The 17641-nt window shown below is 52.7% G+C and overlaps 1 protein-coding gene across 6 annotated transcripts in view; it reads left to right on the plus strand.

The window, feature by feature from the left end:
• Window positions 1-17641, plus strand: part of POC1A (POC1 centriolar protein A) — an 80975-nt gene that overhangs the window by 23614 nt on the left and 39720 nt on the right. For 5 of the 6 annotated variants that reach the window (XM_070493000.1, XM_014826602.3, XM_070492999.1 and 2 more), the window contains exons 8-9: window positions 10446-10514; window positions 13331-13429. In XM_070493000.1, the coding sequence (XP_070349101.1) occupies window positions 10446-10514; window positions 13331-13429 (168 nt within the window). The remainder of the gene's footprint in view (window positions 1-10445; window positions 10515-13330; window positions 13430-17641) is intronic. The other variant, XM_070492998.1, reaches the window with a different exon arrangement.

A 17641-nucleotide genomic window follows, 5' to 3' on the forward strand; every position in this document is an offset into this window, starting at 1 on the left:
CTCCTTGGGTTCTGCAGACTTTAAAGCCCTTTGGAGACAGAAACAACAGGTGTCTCACAGAGGCAGGTGCAAAGGAGAGAAATCTTGCTGCGTGTTTGTTTGGGAATTCCTGGAATTGAATCAAGTGAGCAGAGGCCTTCTCTCTGAGTGGCTTTCACCAACGCATCTGGTGCTCTGGACTCCCTGGGTGGGCAGTGGCCAGGCACGGGCCCCTGTCTGGGGGCTGTGGTGAGGTGGGCTACTTGGGCATTCTCTAGCAGCTGGCTGGGTGTGGGCCTCTCACCTCCCACCAGGAAGTCATGGTTGAGCTGTTTCCTGCTGAGCAGAGTGGTCATCAGAATGTCTCCTCTTGGGACATAGTTGCCACACCCAAGTCGGGCAGGGGCGGCAGAGACCAGAGCTTTACAGTTCATCCCCTTCTCCACCTGTGAGCAGGATGCAGGCAGGATGTAGAGTAGGGAAGGGCCCTCAGGGCTGAAGGAGGCCTTGGGGTGCTCATATATCTTGGATCAGAAGCCAGGTGGGAGGTGTCTAGCCCAGAGCTCTCTGGATCCCACTGTCATCTGAGTCGGGGCACGTGGGGCCGTTAGCCATGGCTTAAGGGCATGGGCCCTTTCTTCTGCTTTCTTGGGACCTGCAGGCCACTTGCTGCCCTCAGCTCGTGGTGACCCCTTGTCCTCTCTGTCAGAGACACATCTCATGTGAGGACAGCAGGCCTGTTGCCCGGAGCCGGCACATCTAGATGTAATGTACGGCACTGGGCTGGGGTGACAGCTGCTCCTGTTGTAAGCTTGTTGGGGAGCCACCTTTGTTAGCTCTTTGGCAAGTCAATTATTTAGATTAATGTGTAACCAGTTTTGGATCTTACAACCAGGAGAGCATTTAAAAACCATGTGAATGCCACTGCCTCTCCTGCTTCCCATAAAAAGAAAGAAAAGGCAGTACATAGAAACACCATGCAAACAGATGTATACTGAGTGATCACCCAGGGCTTTTTCTTTTTTTCTGAGGGTTCTTTAAACACCCAATTCACTTCTTAGGCTGAGAATCCTTGAATGTGGTATCTGAAATGCCATCCCCATGTGTGGGTGCAGCTTCAAGCACAGAAAGGATCCCTGTTGATGTTGTTCTCCTGGAGAAGTGAAACAGGCCAAGTGGAACTGCATGTTTGCTTGTCTGCTGTTGAACCTAGACATGTTTGGGAACCAGGCTGAGGGACAGCTGGCAGTTTGAGGGTATAGAGAATGGGAATTGGCTCCATGGAATCATTTCTTCTTCAGGGCACCAAGCTTACAGTGTCCAGAGGAAAGGAGAAGAAGGAGAAGTGAGCTCTGTTCATTTTGCCATCTGTTTGTTTGTCATCTGCTCCCCAGCTCATTGAGCTGGGCATCAGGGGTACAAAATGGATGTCATGGCCTGGGAAGCAGGGGCCTCCCTGGGGAGGTCCACAGAGCTGAGATGGCATGAGATGAGTTAGGAAACCAGGAGAGGCAGACTGAGTCTTATGTGGTACTTGGAGGGTTGGGTGAAGGAGGGTTGGGTGAAGGTAGGTTGGTTTCTCCCCAGGGTGCAGCTCAGATGAAAGTGGGAATCGGAGTGTGAGGCTCAAATTTGTTTCTGTTCCCAACCTCTCAAAGTCCATATCAAATACAGAAACTTAGGATTGGTGTGCCATTAGCTCTTCCCATGACACCAGCCCCATGGTGGGCTGCCACGGGCTGGGAGCCCCGGGGCCTGGCTTGCTCAGGGTTCTGCAGACCGAATCGGGGTGGAAGGAGCTAGCCAGGATTGCCCTGACTCTGCTCCATCCCTGCACTTGCTTTAGCCCCTCCTCTTCCTAGAGAGCTGATTCTCTCCTGCCCACCATCTCTTCCTCAATATCCGTGGTGAGACCACTGTGCTCCCCCGATGGTGATGGCAGCTTGCTGCCAGGTTCTGCAGCTGGCCACATGGGCAGACCAGACCCGCTTCCTTGAGAAGACTTTTGGGCTGCTTCCTAATGACGTGGATGATTGAAGAGTCTGGTCTCAGGGCTGATGTGGGCGTGCAAGTGCAAAGTACGTAGTACGTGTGGGGCAGGGCTGCCCAAGGAGAGCCTGTTTGCCCTAAGCAAAGCCCTCCTTGCCCTCCAGGCCCCAGGGTCTGCCAGGGTTTGCTGTGGCTCCTTGTTGGGCCTGGCTCTGCCCCTGGGTTTGGGGCAATTCAAAGTCAGCTAATGGTACTTTCCTAAGGGAGGATAATGTGGCTGAGCAGCCTTAATTTGGGCAGTTGTTTAAAAACAGCCCACCAGCTAGACTGTATACCTAGTATATGTGGAGATCTGTGGCCAGGAGTGGGGGCTGCTTTGCTCAGCCCCAAGGGGAGAAATCCATGGAGGCTGGGCCTGTGTTGTCACCTGGGAGCCAGTGTGCTTCGAGGACGTTCCTGACTTGTGAGGGTTTGTGAGATGCTATCAGGTCAGAGTGGCTCAGCTCCAGGAAGTTCTTTGACACCCTGGTTGACGCCTTTGGGACATGTATTACCTGCACTGATTCCCAGGGAGAGGGCCTGGTAGGGGGGCTGCATCACAAGGCTGCTGAGGAGTGGGCTGAAGCAGTCCTCTTAGGCTTCCCACTCGTTAAGTCCATTCCCTGTCCCGTCCTTCCAGGAAGATGTGCACCTGGGCTCCTGGGTGACTTGAGCTTCCACATTCTGTCCCGGGAGGTGGCTGAGTGCCTTGTAAAGCGCAGCTGCCACCAGCCACTTCCTGAAGGCCCTAGGGCTTCTGAGTGGGTCCCATATGCCCAGGGATTCTGTCCCACAGGTGAGGATGGCAGATATGAAAGCACTTTTGAGTCCAGGTGGGGAAACTGAGGCCCAGAGAGTGGTCTGGACTTGTAGGGACCTCAGGCAGCTTAGGATGGCAGAGCTGGGACAAGTATCCACGTCTCCGCAGTCTCCACCACACTCATCTACGCCCTTTAGAAGTTGAGTTGTGATTGCACACTTGTTTTTAGGTCACTGGTCTGTGTAGGAGGCCCGCAAGCCTTGTGGCTGCTTGTGTCCTGGCCTTGCTGCATATGACCCCATTTCACCAGGATGGAACCCCATGAAACTTTGGTTTGGATTTGGAGGACCTCCTGTGACAGTCCCCAGGCATAGCCCTGAGAGAGCCGTGAGAGGGAGGGCTATTGAGTTTTTCTGCCAAATAGAGCAGGAACTCCCTTGTGCTTCCAGTTTCACACCTGTGAGAAGGGACAGTGCAGGCTGGGGGTCAGAGGCCAGCTGAGAGAAGCCAGCCACAGGGAGCTGATGCTGGGGTGAGACAAACCTTGACCAGGAGTGGGGGCTGTGTGTGTGCCAGCGAAGTGTCCCCATGTCCTGTGTGAGGGCAGGGCCTGAGTGAGCCTCTCTGGGGAAATAGGGAGGGAGGGTCAGGTGAGGCAGTGCCATTGGGCTGGTGCTCTCTTGTCTAGCTTGAGGCCAGAAGTCTCCTGATATGCCATTCAGTGTCTCGTAATGTCACAGGGGTACCAGGATGGAGGTACTTGCTGACTGCCGAGCTAAGATCAGGGTCACCCACTGCAGCCTGGGTCTCCTGGGTGGGACCCACGTGATGGCATTGAGGGCAGCTCATCAGCCCAGGAGTCTGACCATGCTGGCCATTTGGTGGTTCTCTGGTGCATAATTGGCACACTTCCCATTAGCCCATGTGAGGCCGGCTCATTTTGTGGGACTGGGGTAGATGTCAGTTACAAGTTTATGGTGAGCCTGAAGGATTTGGCTTCTCTCCTAAAGTCCTAGCTTTGGAACTCTGAGCTACAAGGGGTCATTCAGGGAGTGTGGCTGGGGACTGAGAGAGGCTCCTGCCCCATGGGAGCTCGACGCTGCCCATGCTGTACTGCAGGAACAGCTCATCAGCTGCAGCTGGGGCCCGTGTGGCTCTTCAGAGGCTTCCACGGAGTGAGTGTCATTGAGTGACTTGGCTGGCGGGCCAGAGAGCGAGGTAGGCCCTTTCCTGGCTCCAACTTGCATGGACTCTAGCCCTTAAACAGCCCTGCTGCTCCAGCTGCACAGAGCCTCAGTGATAAGGCAGCAGTGGCGGCAGGTTTCCAAATGCAACCCGAGCAGACACTGACACCTTTGCCAGGATGGGGGGGTTGGGACAGGCTGGGGTCTGTTGGGGCTGAGAGGTAGGGTACCCTCTTTACCCCCCTACCTCCAGCTGAATTTGCCCACCCTGGGTGGCAAGTAGACAGAGAAGCGAGGTGCTGCCAACCTGGATATGGCACATTGCCTTCCTTCCTCCACCTTTTCAACCCTGGGGACATGGACAGTTTCTCTCTCAGGGCTTGGGCTGGTAAAGAACCTGCACCAGTCACCTTTGCCAGCTTCTTTGAGTGAGGTCAAGTGCCAGGATGCATTTGGTTGGGAAGGGTTCACACAGCCTTGTCTGGTGGGTGTTGATGCCCAGCTTTCTAAGGAAGCACCCCTAATATTTCTAGGAACAAACAGCTTGTACCCACCTGTTTCTAGTTTGGCAAAACGATGGGCACTCTTCCACCTTGTTCGGCTGAAAAAGCCTGAGCTTTGAGAGGCTGCAGGTGGGAGGAAATGGCTTGGGCATTGGGGTCAGACCATTCCAGCCTTGCCTCTTACTCTGTGACATTGGGCAAGACCTTGACTTTGCTGAGCCTTTTCTCATCTGCAATGACTCCCCTGTCTGCCTCGTAATAGGAGAGGATGTGTCTGCATTGCCCAGCACCAGACAGAGTAGGTCCTCACAGATGTCAGTTCATTCCACTTCCGCTCTCAGAAAGTGATCCCATGCTATAGTAGGTGAGAGCTCTTTAAAAGGCCATTTAAGTTTCTGTTATGGGCATGGTCCTGGCACCATGGGTGGGCAGGCAGTGTTTGTTAGGAAAATGAGTCAGTGGTGGGGGTGTCTGATGACTTGGCCCCCATTGATGGGCACAGGGCCTTAGCTGTCAGTCCCTCCCCCTCTGGGGTGGATATTGCTGTTTCCCCTCCTCTCACTCACCCACGGAGTCTCTCCAGGGTTTATCTGGCTTGTCATTTTGTTTAGGGTGGTTCTCATCTCCTCCAGAACATCCCCTTGCTTTGGCTTCTCTTTTGTCACAAAACTCCTGAAAGCCATCCCCTGACGGGTGGGCTGTGGTGGCTCCCCTGACCTAAATGCACTTGTCTCCACCAGCTGCCCTGCGTGGGTTTGCCCTGCCGGCGCCTTGGTCTGCATGTCTCTTTGCCGTGCCCTTTATTAGTCCCATCCATTGAGTCATGTTTTCCAGGCCTGACTCCCAGAGGACAGGCCGGGTGTCTGATGGCACTAGGCTGGCGGGGATGCCAGTGCCCTCTGAGGTTCTGGAAAGTCTTGCTGTGGGATCTGCCATGGCCACGACAGTTAAGCAGGAGGAAGGGGAGTCCCTGCTTCTTGCTGGATCCAGTAGAGACTTAGCAGTGTCAGGGCTGCACAGGAGCCTCCTCGTCCCATCTCGCCCGTCCCTTTGTGGCAGGGAAAACTGGCAGGAGAGGGAAGGGCTTTCCCACCAACTACAGCTATTACTTGAAGCCTTGTACCCCGAGTGAGGCCCTCGTAGCTCTGTGTGGCAACTGTGGGGGCAATGTGCTAGAAATACAGATTTATTTTTCTGTATTTTCTGAAACATAATCTTGAGCCATGCTCATTTGGTTTAAGTCCCCAGAGCTATTTGGGAGAAGATGGTGGGCGGGACGTGGGTGGGGAGTTAAATCTGGTGTTTGTGGCTGTGCAGTTGGTGTTCGTGTCGCTGTGGAGTGACTGAATTGTATGGGGACTGATGGGCTCATGGTTTCATATGCCCCAACCAGCCCGTGGTGCCAGTAAGCAGCCATGGCCAAGGGCCCAGAGCCCTGAAACAGGGCTGGGTGAGGGGCTTTGCTCAGAGGCTTGGTTGTTGTGAAATCACGGACTCAGAGTATAGGATCCCCCAATGTTACTGGGAGCTTGTACCATTCCAGAGCCTAGGCTGGGAAGTGGCAACAAGGGGGACTCACTCTTGAGAAGAGGCAGCAGTGTGACAGAGTGGCCTGGGGCACAAGCTGCCCCTCGTGCTGCTCCAGGTGGAAGGAAGCTCTCCGAATGTACCTCTCCTCTCTGTCTTCCAGCACTCTGCAACTCTTGTGTAGTCATTTCATTTTGGAGAATTACTTCCATGGTTGGGAGGCTCATACCTGGCTTGGATGGTTGGGCACCTTCTGGGAGAAGTGAGGGGACATCAAGAGGGAGGCCAGCTTATTTATTCCACCGTAAGTAACCAAGAAGTCAGCCTGGCCCTCTGTCTCCTGCCAGCAGCCCAGGGTTGAAGACTGGGAGCGGGTGTCCTCGGCCGAGGTCAAGAGAGAGTATGGTGTTCATGAGCAGCAGTTCCTCCCCAGATGCTGCTCCTTGTCCATGGGACCACCACTCGAACACAAGAGCCAGCCTATGGCAGATGCTGGTGGGCGAGGGCGGGTGTCTTCTTGCTGGGGTTTGTGGAGGAAGCAGCACGGAAGGCTAGGTTGCAGTCACCCTACATGAGCTGGTGGTCCAAGACCGCCACCCACACCAGAGGTCTCTCGGGCCTCTGTGGCCTCTGTGTCTCTGTTTGATGGCAACTCTTCTTTTACTTCTGTCTTGGGGCATATGGTGTGACAATCCTTTTTGTCCACTGGCCATCACAAAAAACATTTCAAAACCCTTGTGAGGTGGTGGTGGTTGGGGGTACCTGGCTGGACTTTGCCAGCATAGCTGTCGTGGGCACAGGGGTCAAAGTTTAGGTGTTCAGGCTCCTCAGTGAGTCAGGTGGGGAGGCAGTGAGGAGAGTAGGGAGGTTGGACAGGCTGCAGGGGGCTGCAGAGTGAGTCACCAGGAGCTGTGGGATCTAAACACCATGGGCTCCTTTGTTGTGCTTTTTTTTTTTTTTTCCACTTTCTTCATTGATGCTTTGTGCTTTGAAAGTAAAGAAACCAGGGACTATGGGTCCCTTGGGTCTAGAAGTTGGCAGGGGAGAGGCGGCGTGTGGTGAAATGACTGGGTGTAGGTCCGGCCCAGCTCAAGGGCCAAGTGTGGCTGGGTCAGGAGGGAGAGTCGGGTGGGAGGCTAGGCTGTGTCCAGTGCTCTTGATGATCAGGCAGGATCATCTCACAAAAGATTCTGAGCAGATCCAGAGAGGGAGGAAGGACCTGGTTGAGCCCATGGGACATCCCTGCCAGTGGATCTGGCCTGGAGGCAGATTGAACAAGGGCCTCAGGTGGGTGGGCATCTCCATTGACCAAGGGCAGGTCGGACTCCACACCACTGAAGGCCCAGACAAGAGCTATTGCTCAGAGTCACACTCGGGAGTCACTGCAGAGGCCCTAGGCATTGCCTGTGGGAAGAAACAATTTGGCAACATCCCTGCCCTGAGCCAGTGAACAAATGGATTGAGTGACTAATTAAGTAAAAGGAGTAACCCAGAGCGAAGGCAGAACAGTCTCAAAGAACATGCATCACAGCTGATCACTGTCAGCGATAGAGACTCCCTGCAAGGCCTCAGGGTGGGGAAACTTTAGAATGTACTCCTTAATAACTGCTGGGCTGAAGAGAATCACAGTGGAAACTAGCTGTTTCCAAGTGAATGATGGTGAAAATATTACATATTGGAAACTTTTCGGATCTATCTAAGGTGGTAATCAGAGGCAAATTTGTAGCCTTAAATGAATTTCTTTAAAACCAAGAAAGATTGTAAATAACTGGATGAAGAGCTCAGTGCAGGAGGCTACAGAAAGAACATGGAGGAGGAGAAGACCTTCTCATTCTCAGTGTTTGAGGAGTGTGAGCAGTCTAGTGGGGCTGGAGCACTCCTGAGGGCGGAAGTGGGGCTGGGTTGTCTGGGGCCCCAAAGGCTGACCGAGGGATTAGGGACGATGATTGGCAGCAGTGGAGAGCCCATCTGGGTTCCAGTCCATGGTGGCTTTGGCCCGTAGTGGAGCCCGGGCCAGCCATTCTTGGGCTGTGCTCTGAGTGCCCTGGGCTGCTTGCATGGACCCTGGATAGAAGGGCAGGAGCCTTTGTGGCAGGCCACCCTTTCCAAGAAGACTGAGGTACCTGGTGCGGGAGCCAAGCAGTGCTGTTGGTACACGGGCACTGTTAGGAGGACTGTGGGCCTCACCCCCTTGAGATTCCCCTCCCACCGTACTTGTTGTTCCCGCCATCCCTGGAGTTTGCTGGGACTTGGACTCTGGGGAAAGCTCTTGCAATTTTTGTCAGGAGGGCTCCCAGTACCTACTGTCTGGCTCTGATCCCCCTGCTGAGCCATGGGCTGCTTGGCCTCCAGCATCTTGTCCCCAGCTTAGCATCTGGTGGTTGAGTGACAACAGGAAAGGAGACTGACCCACAAATATTTGTTTGGTTCCTTAGTTGCTGTGACTTCTTGGAAACCTGCCATTCCTCAACGAGCCAGATCTGGGCAGGCAAAGAGCCCGGCTTTTTTGACACACCATGTACTGGTTTTCTTCCCTTTTCTCTCTTCCCTCTTTGTTTTTCCTCAAAATGAACATAGTTTTGTTTTGTTTATATAGTAATGTAGCAATGCCATATACTCATTGTTAAAAAATTCAAAATATGGGAAATTATAAAAATTTCCAAGAATCAAGTAAAAGTACCTGAAATTGCACCCCACCCCCACCCCCGCCATCATAAGTCCTATAAACCTTGTTAACCCTTGGTGACTATCTGCCTGGAAGAGATCTGAGTGACACCCCACCTGCCCTGGTCCTACACTCAGGCACTGCGCACGCAGCCCATAGTGCCTTGCACCTGGGATTTCATACTCACTGATGTAATTGGGCATTGTTCCCCGTCAGTAAGAATGGATCTCCTTTGTCCTGTTGGATGGCTGTGCAGGACTCCCTGTGATTCCCATCCTCTTGGGGCCCCACCTGCGAGAGAAGGCATTGAGGGGCACAGACTGGAGGCTTTGTCTCTGGTCTCTCAGGCTGTGTTCTCCCCCTTGGACATGTTACCCTTAGGAAAGGTAAATGTACAAACTACTCTGTGAGGACTAAGTGGGTCAGTGCAGGCGAAGTGCTCCCAGCCAGCCTGAGGGCTCAGCGTTAGCTGGCCTCGTACTTACTTTCTTCTTCATCACCCCTAGTATGGGCACCTCAGAGAGGAGGAACTGTGGATAGATTCCAGAAGCATGGACAGACATGTTCCCTCCCTCCAGGGTGCTTAGGCCCAGGGGGCAGCTCTCAACCTGCCTATCTCTTCTGGGCGGGAAGAAGCTGGTCTTGCTCCACGACCACGGGTCCCTTTTCCAGCCCACAACTTGTCTGGTCTTTTCTGGCATCTAGTGGAAGGTGCTTCCCAGTGTTCTTCTTGTCCGTGGTTCTGCCGCTTAGATCAGCCCCGGAGATACCTCGTATGGGCAGTTGGGGTTTTTGCTGCTCCTTGTGTTGGTCTGGAGGAACTGAGGTGGCCTTTGTGACAGTGGCCACACTATTGTCATATAGTAGAGAGCCTCTTTTATCTGATTTTGCTTGGGAAGTGTCAAATACTGCCACACTAAAGGTTTGGCTCAGAAGAAGAGATGGTTTGTGGTGTTGTGCTGAACAGATTCTTGCTCTGTGCATCTTTCTGCAGTGGATTTCAGGCATGTGGGGGAAGAGCCCTCCCTCTACTAGGAGATCATGGCCCCCTTCCCCAGGCCTGGACATGCTCACTGGCCTTCAGTGTGCTGGCTGGCACAGGCCTGGCATCACCCTTTGGACAGTCGTGCAGACCTTCAGCACCTGGGAAGCCAGAGTGGGCACATCTCCTCCTAAGGTCCAAACATAAAGAAAGTGACATGCACATTAGAGAGACACATCCTGTTGCTTCTCTGCCCAGGCACCTTCCATAACCCCCTCCCCAGCCTCCTTCTTGCCCTGGTTCTGGCCTCTTGTGTCGCCTGGGCTCCCTGACTGTGCCCTTCCTCTGCTCATTGGCTCCTCCTTGAGGCTCCATACTTCTCTGGTCCATTGCAGGGTGATATAGGGGAGGAGATGGCTTGGGTCAGGAGGACCAAGTTTTGACCCCGTTGCTGGGATAAGTCAGTGCACCTCTCTGACCTCTGGCTCCTCCTTGGGAAGTGGAGACAGTGATGCCAGCCCAGCAGGGCTGCCAGCAGGTACTGTCCTGTTCATTCCTCTTTGCCCACCTGTGGCCCCATGTGGCCTGGCCTTTGACCTGTGAGTGGTGTTTGGGAACAGAGGTCTCAGCAGTGGTGCTCATACCTGGGTACCACAGGTTCCTTGGCCAAAGGCTGAGGAGGAGCATGGGCTGAATGAGGCCCCCAGCCCTTTGCCCTCCGGCTGCCGCTCTCATTCAGGAGCTTCTGGTTTTCTTCCTGTGTGTTTAGAGTCTGGAGTGACCTTTGGTGTTTCTTCTTTTCTGTTTGCTCCCGTAGGGTCCAGCCACCACTGTTGCCTTTTCAAGAACAGGGGAGTATTTTGCTTCTGGAGGTTCTGATGAACAAGTAAGTAAAGCATGGTCTGAGGAATCTCCGCTGATACTGATCAGAACAGAAGAGGGGGCCAGGGCATCTTAGGGGTGGGCTGGGTTTCACCAGCTTCCTTGGTGGCTTTCAGCGACCTTGAAGGCTGGATCTTGGGGTGAGGCACTCAGACCCTTGCCTCCCTAGCGCAGTCTCCTGCAGGAGCTGACCCTGTGGCAGCATCTCAAAACCCCCACTGCTCAAACCAGCATGGATTGGAAGGAGTCTGTACAGTCATTGCCGTGAAAAAGTTAAAACAAAGCTTTTTAGTAACTTCTCTTTCCTGATTATAAATGAGTAATTAGGTAGCAATTATTGGATCCTTGCTGTGGCCTGGTAATGTGGGCAACGTGGCAAGAGCTTCATAACTCCTTTAATCCTCATGGCAACCCTGTGGGCCAGCCCTCTCATCACTTCGTTCTGTAGACAGGGACACTGCGTCTCAGCAGATGCAGAGCTAGTGGCTTCCCCAGAGCCTCCGCTTTGACATTTGTCACCCTTTGCTCCCTGACCTGCTTTGTTATGCTCTTTGAAGTGTCATTTTCAAATTCCATGGCTTCAGGGAGAGGACTTGAGTGAGGAGGTCCTGTCCCACCTTGTCACCGTTTGTGCTGAGGCTTTCCGCCTGTTAGCCTGGCGCACCCTGCCTAGTCTGCTAAGCACCGATGACCTGTCTCCTGGTGGGCACCTTGCCCCCGGGCTCTGCCCCAGAGCCTGGCACCTGGAGCTTCAGGGGCATTGAAGAGTCCACCCGTCGGAAATCTTTCTCCAGGTTCCCCATGCAGTACTGCTTGTCCAGAGAGCTGCACTCCCCTCAGGCAGAGAGGAAAGGGTGGCTGCTCTGAGCTGCTGTTGACCTGGAGTGTTGTCCAGAATGTTCAGACTCTTGATGCCAGCCTCACAGCTCTGACTGCTCAGCCCAGGAAAGCCCTATTGGCCTCTCAGGCAGCCCCAGCCCCAGCCAAATGGAGTGATTTTGGTTGAGTCTCTGTCAGTAAAGCAGAGGGTGGTTAGAGTCTCTTTTAGCACAGTCTGGGGAGGAGGTGGCTGGCATCTTCCCACACCAGCGCCAGTTCCTGTGCTAACCGGCCAAGGAAGGAGCACAGCCAAGGGGACGCCTGAGCCGTCCCTCGGCATGGAGGCCTGGCTCATTGCTTAGAAGACTAGGGAAACTACTACAGGAAATTCACATTGTAAATAAAGTCACAGTAAAAGAAATTCTCACAGTATGAGAGGCAACCTGTAGAAAGTAGGGCTTCTGCCCACTCTAGCCTCTCCTTAGGCAGCCACTGCTGTCAGCTCCCTAGCTGCCTCCTTTTTTTTTTTAAGATTTTTTTCTTTCTTTTTTCTTTTGAGGAAGATTAACCCTGAGTGAACATCTGATGCTAGTCCTCCTCTTTTCGCTGAGGAAGATTGGCCCTGAGCTAACTTCTGTGCCCATCTTCCTCTACTTTATATGCAGGACGTCTGCCACAGCGTGGCTTAATAAGCGGTGTGTAGGTCCATGCCCAGGATAGGAACTGGTGAACCCTGGGCCACCAAAGTGGAGCGTACAAAGTTAACTGCTATGCCATCAGGCCTGCCTCCCTGGCTGCCCTTAAGAAAGTCTTCTCTGACAGCCTTTTTGGAGTGACATTTGACATCATCTCTTCACATTCATGATAGCCATGCCACTCCTAGGAATTTATTCAGCAGTTAGACTTGTAGTTACACAAAGACCCTACAAACAAGGGTGTAAGTGGGTCAGTGTTCTGTTTGTAAAGAGGACTAATGAGCCGTAGGTGCCACCAGTTGGGGGCAGTCATTAGTGGTGCTGCTCTGGGAGTGACAAGGAGCCTCCTAAAGAACCAGGCTCGTGGCTGTGTCCTGACGGGGAAAGCGTCCAGGGCATGCTGAATTTTTGTCTAAGGTGGATATGGTGGTTTTTCTGTGGTCTCAGTTGACCACTAGCCATGCTCCACAATTCCTCCCCTTCTGGAAGTGGCCCTGGAAGAGCACAGCCCCACAGGTTGACACCCTCCAGCAGGGAGCGCTCTCGCTCCCCAGCAGGGCCACTCCTTCAGCCTTTAGGAGGAGCCTAGGACATGAAGATCTGAGTGGGACAGGAGATAATGTCAGTGTCTGTGCAGAGCTGGCTCCTGTGAGCCTTACCAGAGCCCTTTTCACAGAGAAGGAACCTGAGCCGCAGAGAGATTGTATACTTGCCTAGAGCCATACTCTGAGGGTGGAGCCAGGATCTTAACCCCAGTGGTCTGACCTGGTGTCTGTATCTTAACCACTTTGTAACAGGCCAGGCTGCCACCCTCAGGAGCTTCTGTTTCAGTGGGGAAACAGATATGATAAACTAGGAAAAAGGACAAAGAGATTTAAAAAACTACTGACTCTGATGCTATGAAGGAAAGAAATAGAAGACTCTGATAAAAGTACATAGGAGGCCAGGGAAGCCCTCTCTGAGAAGGTGGTATAGAAGGGGACTCTTCAGTCTGAGGAAACAGCTACACCGAGCTTGGGCCTGGGACAGCCCAGACAGAGGGACCAGCAAGTGCAAAGGGCTGGTGGTGGCACACAGTGATTCTTCATCCTGATGGTACGTCCAGGTCATCTTGAGGCCTGTCCAAAAACCCTGCTCTTTGGGAGGTGGAGCAGGTCCCAGAGTTGAACTGGGGTATCAGGAGGGGACTGCTATCCCACCACTGGCCCAGACCTTTGGGGGTGGCTTCCGGGCGCATTTTCTCCATGAAGAAGGACTGGCAAGGGGTTTTTCTCCCCTGATTCTGTGTGCTTCTTGATCTTGGCAGGTGATGGTTTGGAAGAGTAACTTTGATGTTGTCGATTATGGAGAAATCATAAAAGTGCAGAGGCCCCCAACTATGCTAGCCAGCTCCTCTGGGAATCTGGTAAGTGGCTCGGCAGGCACGTCAGAGCCCTGTAACTCTGGTGGACTGTGTCATGGTGAATAACATTGGACTCGGAGACCATCAGGGGCTGGAGGCTTGGGCCAGTCATGGGGAAGGTACCCTAGTAAGATCTTGTCATTTGCCAAATAATACTTTGGCATTTGTGGTGCTTTGTTTCAAATGAAGAATGACCAAACAAGATGTGAAGAGGCTGGTAGAGTAGACCGCTGGGTGCCTAGGTCTCGCACCATTTGGTGTGGGGGTGTTTCCATGGCGTGTGCTGCTGGTTGGTTGGGGCCTGAGGAAAGGAAGGACCTGTCCCATGCCAAGCCCCAGGCCATAGGACCCCATGTAGGGTTCCTCGAGGGTGTGGGGCCTGAAGCCACAGCTGGGACAGATGGGAAAGGCCCCAGCCCTGTTGCTCTCACTTCCTTTTTTTTTAACCATGGAAAGGAAGTTCCTTGGCCACAAACCATTTTTAGTACCTTTGTTGGTAAAGGGGCATTCAGTGTTCCTGAATTAAAATAGTTAACAATACTTTTTGATAAATATTTGTGGAAAGAAATTGATAACTGATATGGTCTCTTTGAATGAGGTCACATTCAGCTTTGGCTGAAATACAGATTATAGCCAAGGATGTGGAGCCCCAACGGTTTTAAACTCTGGTGGCTGCAGGCTGTTTAAATCTCTCCCTCCTGGACCTTAGAGGCAGCATGGCCTCTCCCCACACGGAAACTGGCCTGAACAACAGGAAGCGGCTTGCCCAAGGGCCCCAGTGAGTCAAGGTTGGCCCAGAATAGAACCAGGAAGCCTCTGAGTCTATCTCAGGGCTTTCTTTGGCTCCAGCAGAGGGACACACACACACACACACACACACACACACACACACACACACACACGTCCTGTCCTGTGTGTTGGGGCTACCTCTAGGAATGAGCGAGGTCGAGATTTAAAGCTTTTCTTCTAAGAGTTGCTCTTGGCTGAGAGGTTTTCTCCCTCCGCATTTGCTAATGAGTGGCTGGTTCTCAGCTTTTGGGTTTGTTGGGGCATGACTGGGTTGCACGGTGGTCTGCTTGCTCCCATTTTATCTTCCACCTAGAAGGGCATTTTCCAGGGGCTGGCCTGGTGGCGCAGCGGTTAAGTTTGCATGTTCCGCTTCAGCAGCCCAGGGTTCGCCAGTTCAGATCCTGGGTGCAGACCTACGCACAACTTGTCAAACCATGCTGTGGCAGGCGTCCCACATATAAAGTAGAGGAAGATGGGCACAGATGTTAGCTCAGGGCCAGTCTTCCTCAGCAAAAAGAGGAGGATTGGCATCAGATGTTAGCTCAGGGCTAATCTTCCTCAAAAAAAAAAAAAAAAAAGGCATTTTCCAAACTGCAAGGTTGGGATCCTCTGGGGTCCATGCTCTCTCCCCTACAGCTCCCCGTCTGTTGGGCATTGATGGTGAGCCAGGCCCAGCCAAGATCTTTGGATGTGCTGCCCTGTTTATTCCTTCCCTCATCAAATGAGTGGGTAAAGTCACTGCTCACATTCACAGATGAGACACCTGCCCCGGGCCCACCATGCTGGCCCCTCTGAGCTAGGCCAACCAAGCTAGAAGCTGCAAGTGGAAACTGCAGAGGGCTGCCTGGCAGCTCTTCCCCAACCCAGGGGAGGGCGCTGCTACCTGTCTCTTGGGAATGGTTACTAATCATCAGCAAGGGGAGAATCCCATGCTCCTTGTGGTTATTAGGAAATTAACTTGGACAGGCTACCTCTTGTCTCTTCAGTCCTGCTCAGATATGGGGTGTGGGACACCCTGCTTTCTGAGCTTGGGGCCTCATAATCTAGCATGAGGGCTTGTGGGTAGGGAAGCCAGCAGGACATGGCAGGATAGGGTATAGGTGGGTGAACAGCTCAACAGTGCTCAGGAAAACCCTTTGTTCCCATATTACCTTCAGGCCCACGGTGGAGCTGTTGTCACAGCTCTGCCCAGTGGGCATCACCACGTGGGGCTCAAATAGGGGAGAGGTGTGGGCTCTGGGGTCTGAACCCTGGCTGTGTGGTCCAAGGCGAAGCACCCACTCTTCCTAAGCCTCCGTTTCCACAATGGGCCCTGAATACCCCCAGAAGCAGGCTCTGAGGACCTCGTGTGATGTAGGTGAGCTCTGCTAATTCGTGAAGTGACTTGACTTGCTAATCCTAAAATCAGTCTTTGTTTAGGGCTTTTTCCTTATCTGTCACAAGCCCCTTTGAGAGTCTGAGTTGGTGTATAGGCCCTCTTCCAGACACACACCCACCCGACATGCCCTCCATGTGGTGTACGCTTCTAGGAGCGTCTCTCATTTCAGGACTCCCAGGCCACGAGGAAAGCTAGTGGTATTTTTTGTTAGTTTTATTTTATATACATAACATAAAATTTACCATTTTACCCATTTTTAAGTGTACAGTTGAGTGGCATTAAGTATATTCACATCATTGTGCAGCTATCACCACCATCATACCCAGAATTTTTTCATCTTCCTAAACTGAGGTGAGTTGGTATAACACTGCTCAGTGGTTAGATTTTCCCCTGAGGTGGGAAGGGAAGCTGGTGAATGTGGTCTCGCCCTCCCTGCCCAAGGGCTTCCCTGGTGCTGAGATAGTACCTGGTGACTGATTCTGTGGCTGGCCAGGGTATGTCAGCTCCTCAGGGAGCCCGGGAGCTCTGCAGCCACGTGCCAGAAGCTGGTGAGTCCGATGAGCCCCTGCCCTGCCAGTTCTTGTCTCTATACCATCCTTCCAGTAACCCAGGGGTTCTCAATCTTAGTACTGTTGATCCTTTGGAACTGAGATAAATCCTTGTTATGGGGCGGTCCTCTGCATTGTAGGATGTTACGGAGCATCCTCGGCCTCTACTCCCTGGCTGCCAGTAGCATCCCCCAAGCCCTAGAGGTGACAACCAAAAATGTCTTCAGGCATTGCCAAATGTCTCCTGGGGGGCAGAATTGCCCCCAGTTGAGAAGCACTACAGTCACTCCTGCCTCAAGAGTGAGCCCAGAAAGGAGGCTGATGTAGCAGCGGGAGGAGTGTGAGCAAGTAGGCAGGGCTGTATTAGGGGCAGAGGAGCTTGGGGGTGATGCTAAGGACGGGCTCCCCACAGCAGCTGTGGCCCAGGTCTCTCAGCCTGAGTATCTAACACAAGCGCATTTTTTTTTTTTTAATTAATGTTATGATAGATTACAACCTTGTGAGATTTCAGTTGTACATTTTTGTTAGTCATGTTGTGGGTACACCACTTCCCCCTTTGTGCCCTCCCCCCAGCCCCCTTTTCCCTGGTAACCACCGATCAGATCTCCTTATCAATATACTAACTTCCACCTAAGAGTGGAGTCATATAGAGTTCGTCTTTCTCTGACTGGCTTATTTCGCTTAACATAATACCCTCGAGGTCCATCCACGTTGCTGTGAATGGGCCAATTTTGTCTTTTTTTATGGCTGAGTAGTAGTCCATTGTAACACAAGCGCATTTTGTAGAAATGTTTGGCTTGTCAAACTTTGGAATCTTCCAGAGGTGCTGGTAAACAACAACAAAAAAGACCTTTAGCAACTTGGTTTTCTTCACTTACAATTGGAGTGTGTTCCTACTCCTCCTGCCTGCCTGCTTTCCTGGCTCTGAGATAGTACCTGGTGAGTGGTTTGGTGGCTGGCCCTGGTGGCTTGGCTTCTCAAAGAGCCCATGAGCAGCACTGCCGTGCTCCAGAGCCCTCAAATGTGATGATCCCTCCCCCTCCAGCTCTGTCTACACACTGGGCCTCGGGCCCTAAAGCCACATGAGTCACACCTGGGCATTTGAGGATTTTAGGAAGCACTTCGGGCCAGGTGCTGGGTCTTAAATTCCTGACCATGGCCTGTTGGAGTGTGGCAGTTTAAAGCCAGAGGGACAGACCGTGGCAAGGGCAGTCATGTGAGCCCATGATAGCCCCTCTGCCCTGGAAAACCCCCTGCCCAGGACCCCTGCTCTGACTTTGGCAGTCAACTCTTGCTCTCGCAATGAAGGCTGTCCTTGAGCCCACTCTGAACAAAGCTCTGTTCACTGCCGGAGCTATTTTCAACCCCTGGTTGAAATTCACAGTTTATTTATAGGCACATTTCATGTTGAAAAGCAAAAGCCATTTCCCAGCCCTTCAGAATGAGAATAATGGGCTCCATTTTCCCTCTATTCTTGGCCGAGTTGTGATGAGGAGGGAT

The sequence above is a fragment of the Equus asinus genome, chromosome 21 (genome assembly GCF_041296235.1).
Source record: "Equus asinus isolate D_3611 breed Donkey chromosome 21, EquAss-T2T_v2, whole genome shotgun sequence".
In the NCBI taxonomy this organism is placed as follows: Eukaryota; Metazoa; Chordata; class Mammalia; order Perissodactyla; family Equidae; genus Equus; species Equus asinus.